This window comes from Canis lupus, chromosome 3 (genome assembly GCF_048164855.1).
Source record: "Canis lupus baileyi chromosome 3, mCanLup2.hap1, whole genome shotgun sequence".
In the NCBI taxonomy this organism is placed as follows: Eukaryota; Metazoa; Chordata; class Mammalia; order Carnivora; family Canidae; genus Canis; species Canis lupus.
The window spans coordinates 34,780,336-34,799,029 of record NC_132840.1 but is presented as its reverse complement, the minus strand read 5'-3'; the positions used below and the strand labels follow the sequence as shown (position 1 = coordinate 34,799,029).

The 18,694-nt window shown below is 46.9% G+C and overlaps 1 protein-coding gene across 2 annotated transcripts in view; it reads left to right on the top strand.

Annotated features, from left to right (window-relative positions):
• USP24 (ubiquitin specific peptidase 24) overlaps nt 1-14,329 on the top strand; it is a 136,824-nt gene extending 122,495 nt beyond the window's left edge. For both annotated transcript variants that reach the window (XM_072820379.1, XM_072820378.1), the window contains exons 61-68: nt 551-664; nt 2,529-2,594; nt 5,205-5,271; nt 6,373-6,451; nt 8,830-8,905; nt 9,295-9,381; nt 9,731-9,841; nt 11,574-14,329. In XM_072820379.1, the coding sequence (XP_072676480.1) occupies nt 551-664; nt 2,529-2,594; nt 5,205-5,271; nt 6,373-6,451; nt 8,830-8,905; nt 9,295-9,381; nt 9,731-9,841; nt 11,574-11,636 (663 nt within the window). In that variant the 3' untranslated portion in view covers nt 11,637-14,329. The remainder of the gene's footprint in view (nt 1-550; nt 665-2,528; nt 2,595-5,204; nt 5,272-6,372; nt 6,452-8,829; nt 8,906-9,294; nt 9,382-9,730; nt 9,842-11,573) is intronic.
• Nucleotides 14,330-18,694: the final 4,365 nt, after the last annotated feature.

Below are 18,694 nucleotides of genomic sequence, written 5' to 3'. Positions count from 1 at the left end.
GGAGCACACTTGTTTTATAAACCTCAGGAGTGTAGGAGTGGGCTGCTCACAGCCCTTGGTTGTTGCACCACTCATTGTGTGGCCCATCTGTAGCCTGAGTCCCTTCCTCTTCTTTCCAAAGCCACCTACTGGTGGCTTGATTTACGTGTATAAACCTATGAGCTGTATGTCATACTGGTTTTTTAATTATGTTGACAGTACTGCGCACTCCTTTTTTTTTTTTTTTTCCGCACTCCTTTTTAAAGATTTTTTTTGCTTAACATTGTTTACTTTGGGGATCTATCAGTGATTCTTTTAATTTGGTGCTGGGGGTATTCACTTGGGGCATTTACCTTTGAAAATCTGATAAAAGTAACTCCCGGGGGGAAAAAATGCACATTTGCAGATTTTTTTCAGACAGACTTAGAAACCTCTAGTAGTTAAGAAAGCCTATTTTGAGGCAATGTTGAAGATTTTAAATCTGAGTACATTTCAGTAAAAATCAGAAACAACATAGCGATAGTGAACTGCAACATAAGAAAAGTTTACTCTTTTTATACTCTCCCACTAGGTAATGTTTGCTTTGCGAGAGCTGACCGGCTCTCTCCTAGCTCTCATCGAGATGGTCGTGTACTGCTGTTTCTGTAATGAGCACTTCTCCTTCACCATGCTGCATTTCATTAAGGTAGGACCCCAGTGCGGCCTGTTGAAAGTTGATAGTCTGCTACTGAGACTCTAAGAAAGTATACATTTGCTCTTAGTTAGTATACTTCTTTTAATAACCTTAGTTGCTTTTCTTAATTATAAAAACATACAGGCTCATTAAAAAAAAAAAAAAAAAGAATAAAAAGAACTCAGAGTCTCACCATTCATTGCTAATCACCATGAACATTCTCCTAGGTCTCCCTTTTATTTTCTGTGCATGTATTTTAACATGATTAAAATTTTACTGTCTTTATGATTCTATGTCTTTTTTTCACTTGGGCATTATAAGTATTTTTTCATATCATTACATTACCGCTGAGGATATTTCATTTACTCATTTACCATAATTTACTTAGCCATTCCCTTCCTAGTGAGGCATTTTGCACTGGGCTTAATTTTTAGCTATTTAGAATATATTTTATAGTTAATGATATGCTTTGGTGACAATTATTATGTAAAATAGCTTTCCAGCTTCAGGTCCTTTTCCTAGACAATTTAAAAATCAAAAATAGGTTGGCAATATAGTTCATAAGGAAGCTCTGACCAGTGTCGTAATTACCCTTATATATGTTGCTCCAAGCACTGTTCTAGGCATGGTACATATTTAATTCACCCAATTCTCAAGTAGTCCTGTGATGTAAATACTGTTATCGTCACCATTTTACAGTTGAGAAACTGAGGCACAGAGTAAGTAACTTGCCCAGTGGCAGAGTGGGAATTTGAACATTGGCAGTCTGGCTCCACGGCCGTGCCCTTAACCATGTTGTTCACTGCCTTTCTAGGTCCTACCAGAAAAACCAATCAGCCTGCATGTATTTTTATCAGGTTTTTGTTTTTTAGTTTTTCATCTTTAATTTTTAATTACCTGTCGGCATCTGCTTTGTGAAAGATTAAAACATACAAGTAAGGCCAAAGCCCACTTGGCCCACTACCAATCACCATTGTCCCCTGTCTGCCCTGTCCCAAGGGTCAGTACTGTCACCTTGGTATGTATCCTTCCAGGCCTCTTTTGGTAAATTTACACTGCATATAGTAGTTTCTGCCACGCGTTCATACCTGTGTCAGGATTTGTAATAGTGACACATGAAGTGTTCACAAGCAGCAGGTGGTCAGGGGATTATGTGGACACATAATCCAGGCTCTTGCTAAAACATGTTTCCCTCAGCCTTTATCTGTGAAACCCTGTATCACAGGTGACGGAGTTTCTCTTCTTTACTCTTTATATGACCTCTGCTGTCAGGCTGGGAGAAGTCTGACTTGACCTCACAGAGTGTGAAGATTCAGTGAGCTGTGACACCCAGGGTGCCTCCTTTGTGCCAGCGCTAGTGCCTGGGAGGGTGGTTGTGTAATGCCACGTCCCCTCTCGTGGCGCACATGCACAAGGTTGCCAAAGTGCACAGCACAGTGTGACTCTGACAAACCTTCACACCTTCCTTATTTTGTCTCAGCAGAGTCTGCATTTTCATAAACTGACTTTTCTTATATACATCCTCATAGTGTACTTAACCCAGAGCACATATTCTGGAAAACCAAATAGAATATGTATCTATACATATAAAGGATATGTATAGAAGCAGAAATTTGAGCCTGTTCACTAAAAGCTCTGTCTTCCTGCCTTTCTCCTCTCTCCTTCCTAATTTCATAGTAAAGTATCACAGTGTTGCCATGCCACAATCCATAGAGACTGTGCTGGTCCAGGCTTAGCAATTGGGCAAACTGAAGCCCAGAGAGGGCAGGTGATAGTGGTAAGAGTAGAGATTGCAGCCAGTTCTGGTGCTTGCCACTCTGATAAGCTTTCTACTGAAGGCTCACTGGAATTTTTATGCTTTTAAAAAATATTTCAGAATCAACTAGAAACAGCTCCACCCCATGAGCTAAAGAATACGTTCCAGCTACTTCATGAGATACTGGTAAGTAAAAATGTTCCGATCCTCTCATGGTGTTGGTTATGTTCACTAGTGAGCACGTATTTGTAAATAATAAAGCTGTGTGTCCTTGTACCATTTTGCACTCACTTGGTCTGCACTGAGTCATCCCTGAGTACATCGAGGTCAGTCATGGTTTTCATTACTGCCTGAGAGGCAAGTGGTAGGAGAACCACCTCGCAGGGGCTCACAGTTCAGGGAAGGGGCCAGACAAGGACAGGCGGTGACAGAGCAGAGAACCAGCTAGTGGCAGAGACGGCTTTCCTGTGGCTGAAGGACCCTGCTACGCACAGACCTTGCCTCCTTTAAACGTTAAGACTGCCAGAGGTAAATTGCTGGCTCTACAGTTCATTCAAATCTAAGACACCCTGGACTCTGTGTACTACTAAAGATACTGTTTACAAGCCAAGAAACTGGCATGTAATTGACTATAGGATACATTTCAGAAGTATTGAATGCAGAGAATTCACTTGAGAAGCAGTAAAATACATTATTGTTAGAAAGTAGAGCTTAGCAAAGTGGAGGGATTTGCCCAAGGCGCCACGCTTGCATTAAAGTGACAGAGCAAGATTTGAGCCAAGGAGCTGGCCCCAGAGCCCACACTGGCCACCAGAGCTGGTGTGCAGGGACTGTAAATAAGTGGCATGACCAGGAGAAGAGGGAGCTGATGAGAACTTGAGGGGAAAAGCTCGACCACATCATGAAAGGTTGCAGGTGCCCAGAGCATGTGGGCTTTTTCCCATAGGCCCTTGGCTGCACACTAGTGGCCAGGTTCAGCCTATATGCCTGTTTTATTTGACCTAAAGTTGTTTTGTTTTATAATATCTAGATCCTGACCCATGTTGAGAAACCAGTAGTATGGTGAATTGGCCCCATTTCCCCAGTCACCTAGTGCGGTTAGCAGCTGGCACCCCCCAATGAGGCACATGCTGTGCGGTCTGCCTCTGTCCTCACGGCTCCACAGCATCATACCTAGCCTACTTTGTTCGTTTCTTGTCATCCTGGCCTCTGTAGACATTTCAGTTTGCAATCTCCGTCATCATTGGTAGGTGCTGTGGGTGGGCTTTAACAGGAAAGTGTTATGACTTGATTTAGGTTAGAAGGGTTCCCCTGGCACTTGTTTTGAAGGACTGACAGAGGAAGGAAGCCAGATTGGAACTGAAAGACCACCTTGGTGCATGTGCCAATAATCTGAGAAGTAGCAAGGCCTGTACAGAGGAGAGACAGAGCAGAGGTGACAAGGGCTAGGCCTCCACTTACTTGGGAAAGAAAAACAGTAGACTGAAGTGACTGGATGTGAGCCGATGAGTGTCTAGCCCAAGGCTCCCTAATAGGAGAGACTGGGTTCCCTTCAGGTTCCCAAGACTTCACATAGGCCTGGGCACAGGCTGGTCATTTAATAAACACTTCTGAACGAGGAAAGACATCATGGGTGGTGTTTATAAAAAGCCCATCTCTCTGGTCTTTTACCTCTTTTTGATCCTAGTACTTTTTATAAAATATAGAAGATTGTTGCTCCTCAGGAGTAGGACTGTGTATTGTTCATCTGCTCAGCAGCAAACCACTTAGCTTATGGCCCTGTGCACAGTTCAGCACCCGGCACTAGAGGTACAGCTGTGAGCAGGGCACGGTTCCAGCCCAGTGTAGCATGGCAGCACAAACCTCCATGCTGCGTGTAGAGCTGAATTGTAACAAAACTCTGACATGGTTTGGATACACAATTCAGATGCTTGGGATCGTGAAATTTACATCCTTGTAGCCCACTGTACCTTCCTCTAGAGAACTATAGAGGGTAGTGGGTAAGGACATATACATAGGAAATGAGTGGATCTTCAACTATTACTTAAAATTGTTCATCTTCGGTTTAAAATTTAAGGAGGCCCTGGCTGGTTCAGTCAGAGAGCATGTGTCTCTTGATCTTCAGATTGTGAGTTCAAGCTCCACAATGGGGAGTAGATTGTACTTAAATAAAATAAAATAAGATTTATTGAGGTATGTGCCAGTGACATGTTCATTTGTATTGGATTTTGTTAAGTCAAGAACTGAAGTAATCTCTTGAACAGAATCTTTTTTTTTTTTTAATTTCATTTAAATTCAGCTAATTAACATAAAACGTATTGGTTTCAGAGGTAGAGGTCACTGATTCATCAGTCTTATATAATACCCGGTGCTCATGACATCACGTGACCTCCTTAATGCCCATCACCCAATTACCCCATCTCCCCCATCCAGCGATCCTGTTTGTTTCCTGTGATTAAGAGTCTCTTATGGTTTGTCTTTCTCTCTGATTTCATCTTGTTTTATTCTTTCCTCTCTTCCCCTATGATCCTGCTTTGTTTCTTAATTTCCACATATGAGTAAGATCATATGATAATTGTTTTCTTATTTTACTTAGCATAATATCCTCCAGTTCCAGCCATGTCATTACAAATGGCAAGATTTCTTTTTTTTTTTTTAATGGCTGAGTAGTAGTGCTATATATCTAAACTGCATCTTCTTTATCCATTCATCGAACAGAATCAAAAAGACCCCAGTGAGTGGCATTACACAAGTTCCTTTTTTTATTTACCAGCCTTTGTTTCCTTCCTGTCATAGGTCATTGAAGATCCCATACAAGTGGAGCGGGTCAAATTTGTATTTGAGACAGAAAACGGTTTATTAGGCAAGTACCTTGGCCTTCCTGAGAAATGTCTATAGCAGACATGCAGACAGCCTCTTGTTCTGGCTGGCCTCCTCCCCAACCAGTCTGCCTCGGCACTGTGCCCCAGCAGCGGCTCTGGAAGAGGCCTGTTGGGGTCATGGGCTCCCACATTCTGGTCAGGAGAGGTGAAACCAAAGGATCTTATCAGCTGGACACTCTCCACTTTAGTCAGCAAGGTGCAGCTCAGGGTCCTTTTACTGGGTCAGCTAAGAGTCAACAAGCTAAAGGTTACTTTCTGATGCCAAAAGTCTTTCAATCAATGCATTGCAGCCATTGAGGAGGGAAAGAGTAAAACTTCGGGCTCAAGATGTGTCATCAAGCTCATGAAATGGGATTTTTTTTTTTAACTTGTGGTGTGAATGTACCTGAAAAAGTACATTTTCAGCTTTTGAAATGAGCTTTTTGCAGAGTTTTCTTCAGAAAGCTAAGGTGGCTTTAATGAGCCATTTCTTAGAAAAAGAGTGGTTAGAAATTGTCCTCTCCAACACCCACCATCCCACCAGTATCCCCAGTTAATCTGAGTCATTGTAGATTTTGCTCTGTGGCAAGAGATTTAAGACCTCCTTTTATCACAGCAGAGAAATGTAAGCTAAAAAAGTTGTGTAGCTACGACATTGCAGGCCTCCAAGTGGCACCCAGGTTCTCTGTAACTTCCAGACCATAGACTTTGCAAGAGCAGACAGACCAAGGACTATTTATTTTTACATCCACAAAGAACAGAGCAGAAAGTATTTGTTGAAACAAACTAATATCGTAAATTTCCCATTTATCAAACTTACAGTGTTATCACTTCAATGTTTGAAGGTTTCTGAGTGAATAATCAGCTTAGTTCCTTTCAGTTCTAAAAGCTAAACTTCCACTGCCACATAAGTTTCTGGAATACCATTTAAAGTAGTGTTTCTGTCCATTAGAATTGAGCCAGCACCAACCACCATGCTTTTAGTTAAGTGCCTTCTCTGCTACTAAAACTAGTTGGTTGTGAATGTTCAGAACGAGAGTGGTGTTACTGGGACCCACTCTCCGTGTGCTTTCTTGTCACAATTCCCTCTTCTTTTCACTCAGCCCTGATGCACCACAGCAACCATGTGGACAGCAGTCGCTGCTACCAGTGTGTCAAATTTCTTGTAACTCTTGCTCAAAAGTAAGTATTGACTCAAAATTCACCATTGGAAATGGTGTTTTCAGTTGCAAGTCAAATATGACTGGGGAAAAAATCTACCTTGGTTTTGTTCCTAGAGAGCCTGACTCAGGGCATGTTTTGGATGGTTTGGAAACATATTCACGTGATCTCCATGATCTCCGAGAGATGTGAGGGAGGGATGTCAGAGGAGCAGCAGGTCTTATGGAACCCAAGAAAAAAAAGGCTAAACCAGCAGGTCTTATGCAGGAAAGGCAAGAATCGAGACAGATTCGAGGACCTTCACAGCAAGGGTTCACGAACTTGCACTTGAGATGGCTTAAATGTAACTTCCCTGCCAGCTCTGTCAGTTTCTAAATCCTCACTTTCAAAACAGCCTCTCAAAAGGCAGAATCCTTTTACAGCTCCTTACACTTAGGACCCCAGGCACTGTGCTAAATACGTTATCTTGCTTGCACTGAATCATTGCAACACCTCCTCAAGGGCAGGTGCTGTGGGCCTCACAACATGGGTGGTGTAGGTGTACGTGGCCTTGCGTGCAGTCAGAGCAGAGACAGACGCACTTTAAGGCACAGGTTCTTTTTCCCTTTTTATTTAATTGTAGCAAAATACAGACAACATAAAATTTGTCATTTTAACCATTTTTAGGTTTACGAAGCAGGGGCATTAAGTGCCTTCACGTTATCATACCATCCGTTTCCCAAACCTCCTCATCTGCCCAAGTTCAAAGTCTGTCCTGATTCTACAGGAACTATTCCCCCTCCCCCTGGCAGCCATCCTTATACTTCCTCTCTCTGAACTGGACGAATTGCACTGCTCCTATACGTGGAATCACCCAGTTATTTGTCTTTTGTGCCGCTTATTTATTTCACTCAGCATGAGGTGCCCCATGTTCATCCAAGGTGTAGCCTGTGCCAGAACTTCTTCCTTCTTTAAGGCTGAACACTATGCCACTGTATAGCTATACCACATTTTGTTTGTCCATTTATTAGTTGACAGACAGTTGGGAAGCAGGGGTTCTCAGTGTTCAAAGGAACCTTAGTGGCATGCGGTCTCAACTCCCTTGCATAGAGTGTGGGCACACAGAGCACAAGCAGCTGCATGCCCCCCCCCCCCCCCAGGTTACTGAGTGGACTGCCCTGCCACCGCCGGGTCCCACACCAAGCCTGCCTTACAGCTTAATTGATTCTGCACCAGATTTTTACTGATTCTTCAGCATGGGGATTGCCATTCTTACATTTATGCCAAAATAAGAGTAAGAAATCTGTTGGGCTCAAGCTGCTGCTACATCTGAGCGTCTTGAACAGATTGTATGCCTAGTTGAAATAACGCGTGAATGTGCATCTTCCAGATGACATAGCATTGTGAACACAGGTGGAGACTGTCCTGCCACAATTGTGGGTGCGTTAATTAGGCTTGATGTTGGCAGCATAAGTGTTCACCTAAGTGGCATTTCCAGGTCATACTGGGGCCACATGGTGTGTCTGATGCCAGCCCATGAGTGTCTTTATGTATATATTTCTGTGTTCTCCATCCCTCCATTCTGTACAGACATCATCACTGTCAGTACTGTCTGAGTATGAAGGACAGCTTTCTAAAATTGTTTTTCTCATAATATCATTCTTACTCAAATCACAAAAATTTAAGACTCATTTATGTTGTTATTTTTTTTAAAGATTTTTTTTAAGATTTTATTTATTCATGAGAGACACAGAGGGAGAGAGAGAGGCAGAGACACAGGCAGAGGAAGAAGGCTTCATGCAGGGAGCCTGATGTGGGACTCGATCTCAGGACTCCAGGATCACGCCCTGGGCTGAATCCAGATGCTTAACCCCTGAGCCACCTAAGCGTCCCTTATTTCTGTTATTAAATGGACAGTGTGGGGATCCCTGGGTGGCGCAGCGGTTTGGCGCCTGCCTTTGGCCCAAGGCGCGATCCTGGAGACCCGGGATCGAATCCCACATCGGGCTCCCGGTGCCTGGAGCCTGCTTCTCCCTCTGCCTATGTCTCTGCCTCTCTCTCTCTCTCTGTGTGACTATCATAAATAAATAAAAAATTTTTAAAAAAATGATTTAAATGGACAGTGTGTTATGGGATGTTTCTGTTTAATTTTATGTTTTAGTTGCCATCTTTGAATTGTAATAGGATTGAGTGGGTGAGGTAGTCCTAGATAAAAGACTTTTCACTATGTATTTACCTTTTCCTACCTTTTGAAGTTAATACATAGGAATGTATCCAAACCAAAACAAGTGAAAATTTAAATAAAGACAACTGAACTTTAATGAAGATAGTATTTGTGGATCAAAATCAAAAGGTAATATAGATTAAATAAGCATATGTGCAGGGAAAGCCTTTGTCTATTACAAATTCCCACCTGCCAGGTGTCCTGCTGCTAAGGACTACTTCAAGGAGAATTCCCACCATTGGAGCTGGGCCGTACAGTGGCTGCAAAAGAAGGTAAGTGCAGTTTGAACTTTGCTGGCTATCACACAGGAATCAATAACAACTCACCTAGTCAGGAAGAATCTCTTCATTTGGAGACTAGCCTTGATTATTTTCAGACTTCAAACTTTTTTCAGTACAGTTGATGATACCTGTCACTACGCCTGAAGTTCCTATCTTAACATGGTGTCTTAACTTTATGGGTGAGAGAGGAGGGGTGATTATATAAGATGGAGTAGTTCCCTGAGCTCTTAAGACTGGACGTGAAACCCTGTTGTGATAGAAAATCTGGGAGGATCAGTGTGCTATGTTAGGTGCTTTTTATATTCAAATATCTACTGATGGTAATTATGGACTCATGTGGGCTTGTCATCTCTGATGGCATTTTTGACCTTCCATCTCAGATGTCAGAACATTATTGGACACCACAGAGTAATGTCTCTAATGAAACATCAACTGGAAAAACCTTTCAGCGAACAATTTCGGCTCAGGTGAGGCTTCTCTTTTGGTTTGGCATGGCTCAAAATCCCATAGATAGGATTTTCGGTGTTTCTCACAAGCCAGTCTCAGAGACAAGGGGTGTGAGGTTCAAAATGAGAAGACAGAAGAAGCGAATTTCTATGAAGAGAGAGCATGTTGTCGGGCAACTGGCAAATTAGGTGCCAGAAGAAAAGCAATGTGGGTAGCAGAGGTTAAAGGGTGCCTTGGTGGCTGCCGGGAAGACACTACCTGGAGGCTCCCACTGCCTCCAAAGATCAAGTGAAGGATCGACTTCTTTGGTGGTACTGCTGCCACTGCACATCGCCTGACTTTTTCCTCTTGTGTCTAAATCTCTCACAGGACACATTAGCCTATGCCACAGCTTTGCTGAATGAGAAAGAGCAATCTGGAAGCAGTAATGGGTCGGAGAGCAGTCCCGCAAATGAGAACGGAGAGAGGCATTTACAACAGGTATTGCTATAGCCCACATCCTCATGGGAAAGGGTGCCACCTGCTCTGAAATTTTCCAAAAAGAATTTCCTTAATCAAGAAAAAAGGAGACCCCAGCTCCACCCTCTGGTGATCCCTGCCCAGGGCTCACCAGCAATGTGCCTACAGAGTGGAACAGTGCTGCAGACAACAGTTACAATGAGGCTCTGACCTGTCTCTGGCTAGCAGTGCAGGCATCCCTGAGGTAGGCCTGATAAAGCACGGCCACAGAGGTGTTCATTCCAGCTGGTTCTCTGCATTCTGTGGGGTTGTGACAAATCCCCTCTTCCATCTTTTTGGCTCTTACCAGCCTTCCTAGAAACACAGATCCTTGAAGGGAAGGGCTACTGAAATATACTTGTCAGGGGAATAAAAGAATAATTTTAAGCTTATTTAAAAAAAAAAAAAAAAACATTTTCAGTACTGCTCAGCCTAGTAGAAAAAGGAGTGAAGTACATATAGAATACTTACTGACTAAGCAGGTGGAAACGTCATGGAGTGTGTCGTGCCTGCCCTCAGCCTGGCTAACCTCCCATGAGGGCGGGCTCCTCTGGAATTCCACCACAGGGCTTGGCACAAAGGCCTCATTAAATGAGTCTTGATGATGCCATTTTTTTTTAACCCTCAAATCCTCACAACCACCTGATAAGGTCCCTGTTACCCTGACTTTAGAGAAGGGAATCATTTCTGGGTTTTTTTTGTTTTGTTTTGTTATTTTGTTTTGTTTTGTTTTTAAGATTTTACTTATTTATGCATGAGAGACAGACAGAGGCAGAGACAGGCAGAGGGCGAAGCAGGCTCCATGCAGGGAGCCCAACGTGGGACTCGATCCAAGAACTCCAGGATCATGTCCTGGGCCAAAGGCAGATGCTCAATCGCTGAGCCACCCAGGCTTCCCTCAGTTTGACCTTTTAAATAGCTCCCGGGCATCTGTTCCATTGTCATAAGCACCTTAGTGCTTCATGACAACTCTGTGCCTCGCTCTTGCTTCCTTTGCTTCGTCTGCTTAAACCCTTCATGGCTCTCCATTCCCATCAGGGTAAGGGCTGGAATCTTCAGCACAGTCCTGCTTGATTTGGCCCCTGCCCACCTTTCCCTGCTTCGTTTGCTGAGTTCTGGATACCAGTGGCCGCCTTGTAGTTTATCAGATACCCTTTTTCCTTCTACCTCGGGCCTCCCCTACTCACCCCTGTCTGTCTTCCACTTGGCTTTATGGGTCACTTTGCAGAGACTCCCTTCTCCTTCCCCACCCCTACCCCCAGCTAGATGAGTCCCAGGACACACAGCAGGCATTCAGATCTTTGTTGGCGTGTAAGCAAAGTTCCCCAGCTGGGGATGGAAGCAGAATTCAGGAGTGACCAGGGCCATCTTCAGCAGTGTGGCTCCGTGCCCAGCCCAAAGCAATTCTATCACATTACTCCCCTGAGCAACTCCCCTGAGCTGTGTGAGTGCTGTGTGCTCTGTTGCCTAGTGGCATGGTGATCTGAGGTAGGTCACTGGGTGCTTTCAGTGATTACGTGAGAACATAGGAATGAGAGTTTTGCATAATCAGGCACTGCTGAATAGGAGTGTTGCAGTTAGGTTTTATTACCCTGCAATAAACATTTAGTTGTTAAATGCACACGTTTACCCAACACAAATAAATCAGTGGGCCTAGAGCAACTTTTCTCTCACTTTACTGTCTGTGAATTGGACTTCCTTCTCTTTCTCGAAGGGTTCAGAGTCCCCCATGATGATTGGTGAGTTGAGAAGTGACCTTGACGATGTGGATCCCTAGAGGAACAGCCCGCCCGGTGCACAGTGAGGAGTCACAGCTCAGTTGCGGGTGCTCAGCGCTGTTTTGAAATCAGATTCTCACCCTTGAGCCCTTTAGAAGAGCCCGAAGCTTGGACTAGGGGAACCCGTCATGATCTCAGAGGAGTGTGTGTTTTTAAAGAAGGCACTCTTGCCCCCTGGAGAAGGTTCAGGAGCTGTGTGGCAACGGGAGAACTGTCTCTGGATCAGCTGTCCTGGGGCACAGTCCACACATGGCTTCACATCTGTGTGGAGATTCTAGGAAATAAAACCGGTGGCAGACTTTGTCGTTACACAAACATACAAGAGGGAATGGGGTAAAGCTGTTGCTTTCTCTACGATGCTACAAAAGAAATTCCTTTGGTTTTTATATTTAAAAAAAAAAAAAAAAAGCAAGCTGCCTTTAGATATGTGAGGGCAAATTTTTAATCTTGCAGTAACATTGAATAGGAATATCCAATTTAAAATGATGTAAAGATAGGCGATACAATTCCTTTTCATTGTAAAATAGTAGTTAAAGAACTCCGTTTACACAGACCTTTGTATTTAATATGTCTCCCTATTTGTATAGAATTTCAGACGGGTCAGAATGCGAGCCCTGGGCATAAAGTTGGATCTTGATGAAATGTTACCAGGATCAAAAATTGGGAAACTTATTATGCTCTTTAAGGTATTTTTCTGATATAATTGAGGTTGAAAAGAGCAATAAAAAAATTTTTTTTAATTAAAAAAAAAAGTCCTCCAGAAGTACAAGGTGCATTCTATGACATCAATCACTAAAGAAGTTATGGAATTTTTCCCCAAATTTTGAAAACAGAAAGAGCACTTTAAATTATAATTTTAGTGAGTTTGACTTCATAAAATCATCTTTTTAATGCTTGGAGACATATTGAATAAACTGTAGTCTTAAATCATGTGATCTGCAATCATTTGCTTTTGCTTAAAATATAATTACTGAAACCCTTGGTACTGGTTGTATATGAAGTTAAGTATTTGAGTTGAGAAGTGCTGCTCTGTGAGTTGTAGTAATTTTAATGCAGAGAAGGAACTTGACACTTTGTTTCTCTTCAACATGACTAAGAACACTGAAGAGACAAGATTTATTTTCCCGGAAATAACCAGAAAGTAATTGAACAGCTATCCATCGTGTGTCGGTATTTCCCGAGTAAAGCAGTAAAGCACCACCCACTCATTTCAGATTAGATACCAGCTTCCCTTTTCCAGAGGGGAGAAGGGGATATGCCAACGTATTTCATATATTTGTACGTTTTGTATTTTGAGTTTCTACACCCATCTTCAACCCAATTTTGCCTTTAGTTAGGTGTTCTGCCTTGTTTCTAACTCACCGTGCACGGAACTGGGGAAGCTTAGGAAGTGCCAGGTCACCCCTGTTGGTTAGATTTGCCAAGTCAGAGAGGCATGGCCAGCCCCAAAGTGCCTTTTTGGTGGCTTTCGCATTGCGTGGACACAGGACAGACCGCTTTCATCACTGTGCGCTCCAGCACCCAGCCCCTTCACTACTGAACGTTGAAGTAACTGTGCAGCTGGACCGCAGTTTGTATGCATGTCTGCAGCCCCCGCAGCCCAGCGATGGCCACTGTCAAGGACACCGTGCAGATGGGGCTGCATTTAGAGCAGAACTGCACCCTCAGAGAATTGGTCAGAAGGAGTTGGCAAATTTTATATGGTTCTGCTGTTCTTGGAATTCCAAATGTGATGTTTTAAAATTGATTTTGAGTACCTAAATATTACCACGTCCTACTGTTTTCCCTACTCTATCCTCCGCCTTCTCTCCACCCCATCATGAAACAATTGTGTAGAACATGACCTTGAAATGCCAGTGATGATCTGTGTTGGGACATCATCGCTGGCAACTGCACTCTCAGGAGCCCAAATTCAGGAGTGAAATTGCCACTTCTAGTCCCTTATTTCCTATGGAAACAACGCCTCCCACAGCCCCCAGCACCTGCTGTTCTCACTGTAAGGCTCCATCAAGATCACCCGTCACTGTTGTGTGTCATACGCTCTGGTTAAGTTTGTGTTGTTGCTGCAATGACCATCATGCCCTTTGCCAGGAACCACTTGATTTCCAGCGGCTGCAGTCTACAACAAACCTGCTGATGACTTTTTTTTAAAGTGACACTTATGACAGGCTTACCTTGGAAGAGTTGTCATTTTTACTGCCAATTTTTTGGACGAAGATGTTTTTATAAATCTTTCAAAATGGTCTGCACATCGAGTAGGAATTGCACAACTAACTCAATGCTGTGTGTTCTCAAGACACTCCCTTCATGAGGCCCACCGCATGGCACCGAGTCTGCCCTTGGAGGGAAACGAAGGAGCAGCCCAGCAGGTGTCCCGCCCACGACTTCTCCTGGAGTACTCACACGGTCACTGGCAACTAGAAGACATTATAGGACCTAGAGCATCTGTCCTCAGACTTAACCCTGTCTTGCCCCACCCTCCCCGCTAACATGGAGATGTGTGCAGTTACCTTTTGAGCTTGGAACAAGCAGACTGGAATTTCCCTCTGCTACCTCTTGTGTACAAAAATCTTGTTTATAAAATTTCAAAAGGAAGTAGATAAACGAAGGGAGAATCTTAATCCTAAATTTGGTTCATGAGTGGCAGAGTTCTTAGCTTCTAAGGGTATAAAATAAATTTTTCAAAAATGTAGAGCTGGAGTCTCACTTACCTTCTTCTGCACGGTGCTGGGACATCGGGGCCTGTGGCCTGCTGCCAGATGGCCCTGGGATTGCTTTTAGAACTTGGCACTGATATGAGTAAGGCCTCTCTTTAATAATGATGGGTGATGGGTCTTCTGAGCCTTCTGCAGCTCTGTCCTCTGGATAGCCTGACTGTTTCAGGATTAATTTGCCAAGCTTGGACAAGGATACCCAACTCAGGCTGATGGCCTACAAACACGTGCCCCGTGGCCATTAGGCCTCCCACATGGTCCCAGTATAAATCACGTCCCTGGTCAAGCTGGGCTTCTTTCTAGACCATGGGTGTCAGCCTCGCTCCTGATGTCCTGCATGTGCACAGCACACATGGCTCCCCTTTCCTGGGACCTTTTGCTGCTGCAGACTTTCCCTTTCTGTGGCCCACACCCATTCCTCTCCTACTTGCAGTGACCACCTGTCAACATAGGCAAAATCCAAGTCATTTCCTTCTCTCAATCATGGAGCAGTTAGGGATGGCTATCTCATGAACCAACACCAGAATCTGCCCTCTAGGGGAAAAGGGGATGTCCAGCACCGAGGAGCAGGCCAAGGTGCCTGTGCACAGAGGAACACAGTCTTCTTCTGGCACTCAGGCTGTTGGCATCGGGAAAGTTCTTGGATCACTTTCTATGATGCTAAATTGTCAGAAAATACAGCTGAGGATTTTTGCTTTGTAGGCAGATTCCCTTATCTTTGAGCTGCTTAGAGATAAGCTTTGACTTAAGATAGTTACACTCACCAGCCTCAGAGAGGCTGGGAGGTCCCTTATTGAATGGCAAAATTCTACTTTGCAAACTGGGAAGTTCTGAGACTGTTCATAATTTCCAATCATGACAAGTGATCGTGAATATAGTACTGACTAATTACAGAAGCACTCAGCATCTATATAACTGACTTATTCCTTAAATACTGACTGCCGTGGGGAGAAGGGAAAAAAGGAGCCAGAGCTTGCAGTGGACACGAGGGAAGAGCATCAAGAACGCCACAAGGGCACCAGTTACCAGAGAGGGGTTACCACCTAGGGGGCCCAGGGAAGACAGATTTTCTTCTAAGACATAAATCCAATACCTGATTTACTCAACCATTACACAAGTTTTTATCAAGTGCCTAATACAAACAAGGCAGCACGCTAGACAGTCAAATCCAGGAGTGACAAAGTTGCTTTTTTTTTTCTTTTTAAAAGATTTTATTTATTCATGAGAGAGGCAGAGACACAGGCAGAGGGAAGCAGGTTCCCTGTGGGGAGCCCAATGGGCTTGATCCCAGGACCCCAAGATCATGCCCTGAGTCGAAGGCAGGCCCTCAACCACTGAGCCACCCAGATGCCCCGACAAAGTTGCTTTTATTTTAAAGGTCACCCTGTAATAAAAATGTTACAAAAACCAGAATAAATATCTTCGAATTAACAAAAGCAAAACAGGTCTAGAAAAGCTTCTTGCTATAAAAAGGCAGTAGAGAGAGCCATTTACAAACAGACCAAATAGATAAATGCTGGCTTGTTTGCTTGGGTGGTGGGGGGCAGGGGGAGTTCAAGGAGGGTGACTTGCCCTCCCCCTCCCAGCCCCTACCCAGCCCTAGTCACAGCAAACCTGCCAGAGCCATTCACCCTGTGTCCGCCCTGGCTCAGTGCTGCTCAGGCCTGTGTGCCCCTCCTGAGCCTTAGAAGGTTCCCTCTAAAGATGGGCACCCCCCAGGCCGCCTGTGCTGTAAAGAGACCTGGCTTCACGGCCAAATCTGGTTTATATGCAGGCACGCTTGGCAGGCACTCCTCTCGGGTTCCCCATGTTTTCCTCCCCGAAGTGTGGACAGCACGGTGTCCAGGGCAAGGGTAGGTGCCAGGGCTGGGTGACATGGGGTGTGGGCCCTGCAGCCTCCCCTGCAAACTGCAGAGTCGGCCTGGGGGATGCCTCCTGCAGGCCATGCTGGCGGTACAGCCATGCCTGCACCTAAGCACCAAGAAGCACAGGTCCGCCGCTTAAGCCCCTAGGACAGTCTCCGCTCCGGCTGGACCTCGCTGTGGCCGGTGGCCCAGAGGTGGGTACGAGAACATCATCAGCAAAAGCTGTGTCCCAGGGGAGTCCTAGCAGCGGGACTGGGAGAGCCTGTGAGATCACCACACTGACGGGGATCCCTCTGCAGGAGCAGGGACTTGAACCGAGGTCTGGCAGCCAACCATGGGTTCACTCTGGCCTCATGTCCCCATCTACGGGTACAACAGACCCGGCTTCTGTCCTGGGGCTGCTCTGAAACCCTGTGGGAATGTGGGTGGAGAAACCAGACCTGGGGAAGCATCACCCATCAGTGTCGCCAGCCTGCACCCCCATGGGCGTGGAAAACTGATCAGGGCACCCGAGAGGCTTCCCCAAAGTGTAGTGTGCAAGGTGAGGTTGCACACTCACTTCCCCTTCCAGCCCTCAAGTGCCCACCCGTGGAGGAGGACTGCCTCCTCTGGGGAGCCCCTGGGGTCCTTCTGCCCAGAAGCCGAGCACAGCTTGACCTGTGTAAGTGCTGGGATGTCGGGTGCCTCCCATTCAGTATGGGTTTGGGGACAGGGTGATCCGGGCTGAGTGGTCACGTTCTCCTGGGCAGGGAGCCCCCAATCACCGCAGCGCCAGCACCACAGCTCCGGGAAGGCAGAGGTGTCCCCGGGGCCCTGGGGTCTGGGCTGAGGAGGGCAGAGGATGGGGGAAGGAGGAACCATCTCAAACCTCACCGGAAGCCTGAGACCACAGCTCCGGGCCCTGACCCCTTCCACACATACCATCCCCCCCGGGGGGGCAGTCCCTGGGGCCACTGGGGTGCCTGCTCCCCCAAGGGCTCTCTCTGGCAGCAGATGGTGATGGCCCCCCACGGCCTCTTCACCAGGCCTGGGTCCTCACCACACAGTGTTGTCCACTGTGTTGAACCCCAGTGTGCAGGAGGCCCCAGGGTGGGGTGGGGAGACACAGCCAGCCAGCCTCCGCCCTCCTCACAGGCCATGTGACCTGCCAGGACCCAGGGACAAAAGCAAGCATGCATGTGGCACCGGGACACACGGAGCCAGGCCAGCAGGACACAGGTGATGCCCAGCGCCCCGCCAATCCCAAGCCCTCCCCATCCCAGTCGGCAGCCTCACCAACCGCCCGGAGCGCCTGGGAGCCACCCCAGCTCCCCCCACCCCACACCCACATGGAGCGCACGGGGTCTGCAGGCGTCCCCAGGTTCCCGGACACTCCACACTCCCACACTGGGCAGAGTGCCCCATGCCCCGGGCAGGACAGTCGCAGTGGGTGTCCGCTCATCCACAGCCGGCCTCCCCGCTTCTGTCCTGTCCCCTGGAGTCTTCCCTGGAGCCAAAATGGACCTGCTCACACCCAGGTCAGACACCCCACTCCCTGAGTGCGCCTCACCCCGCGCCTACCCGGGACTCAGAACCCTGCAGGGCTCCCAGGGCTCCCAGCTCTCCCAGGCGAAATCCCAGTGCAAAGGCCTGACTGTGGCCCTCAGGCCCCACCCGATCTGGTCCTGCCCCCTCTGGTCCTCCCGACTCCCTCCGTTCCCCACCCCACCCACCTCCTGTCTGCTCCTGGTGCCCCACCTCACAGTCCTCATCCCGGCTGCTCCCACTGCCCCAACACTGTTCCTCGATGCTTCCACCTTCTCCCTGGGGCCTCTCCTGAGCACCCCCACCCAACAGGCCCTTCCCTGCCTTGCCTTATTTTTCTGCATAGCACCTTTGAAGTACTCTGTATTACATTATTGTTGGCCGCCCTCCTCCTCCACGAAAAAGGACCCCCCAGGAGAGAAGAGCAGTGGGCCTCGTCCCCTGCGCCTGGGATGGCCTGGGGCGCGCAGCCCTCGCTCCACGCAAGCCAGCAGACCGGCCCGAGGCGGCCTTGCCCTCCAAACGTGCATCACCCAGACCACAAACACCACGCTCGCGCTTTTAAAAACCTCTCCCACGTGCATTTAAGAGGCGGCTTCCAGGGCTTCCTTTTGAGAAGCTCCCAGTGGCTTTTTAAAGGAGAGGAGAGAGCCGTTGCTCATTGCTCCTCTGCACCGACAGATGCTGGGGGGGGGGGGGGGGGGGCCGGGGGGGTGTCCCAGCCGTCGCTATGTGCCCATGCGCGTGTGCACCTGTGCCCGTGTGCCCACGTGTGCACCTGCCCCCCTCTGCAGGGCCTTCCCCGCAGCCTCCAGCACTGGGCTCACTTGTCCGCTCCTCCGTGTCGTGGCTGGGTCCTCCCCCTGCCCCCCCCCGCAGCAGAGAAGTGCATTAACCCAAGACAGGTGAGCGGGGCGGGCCTCGTGTGGTAGCGCACATGCTCCCTGGGAGGGG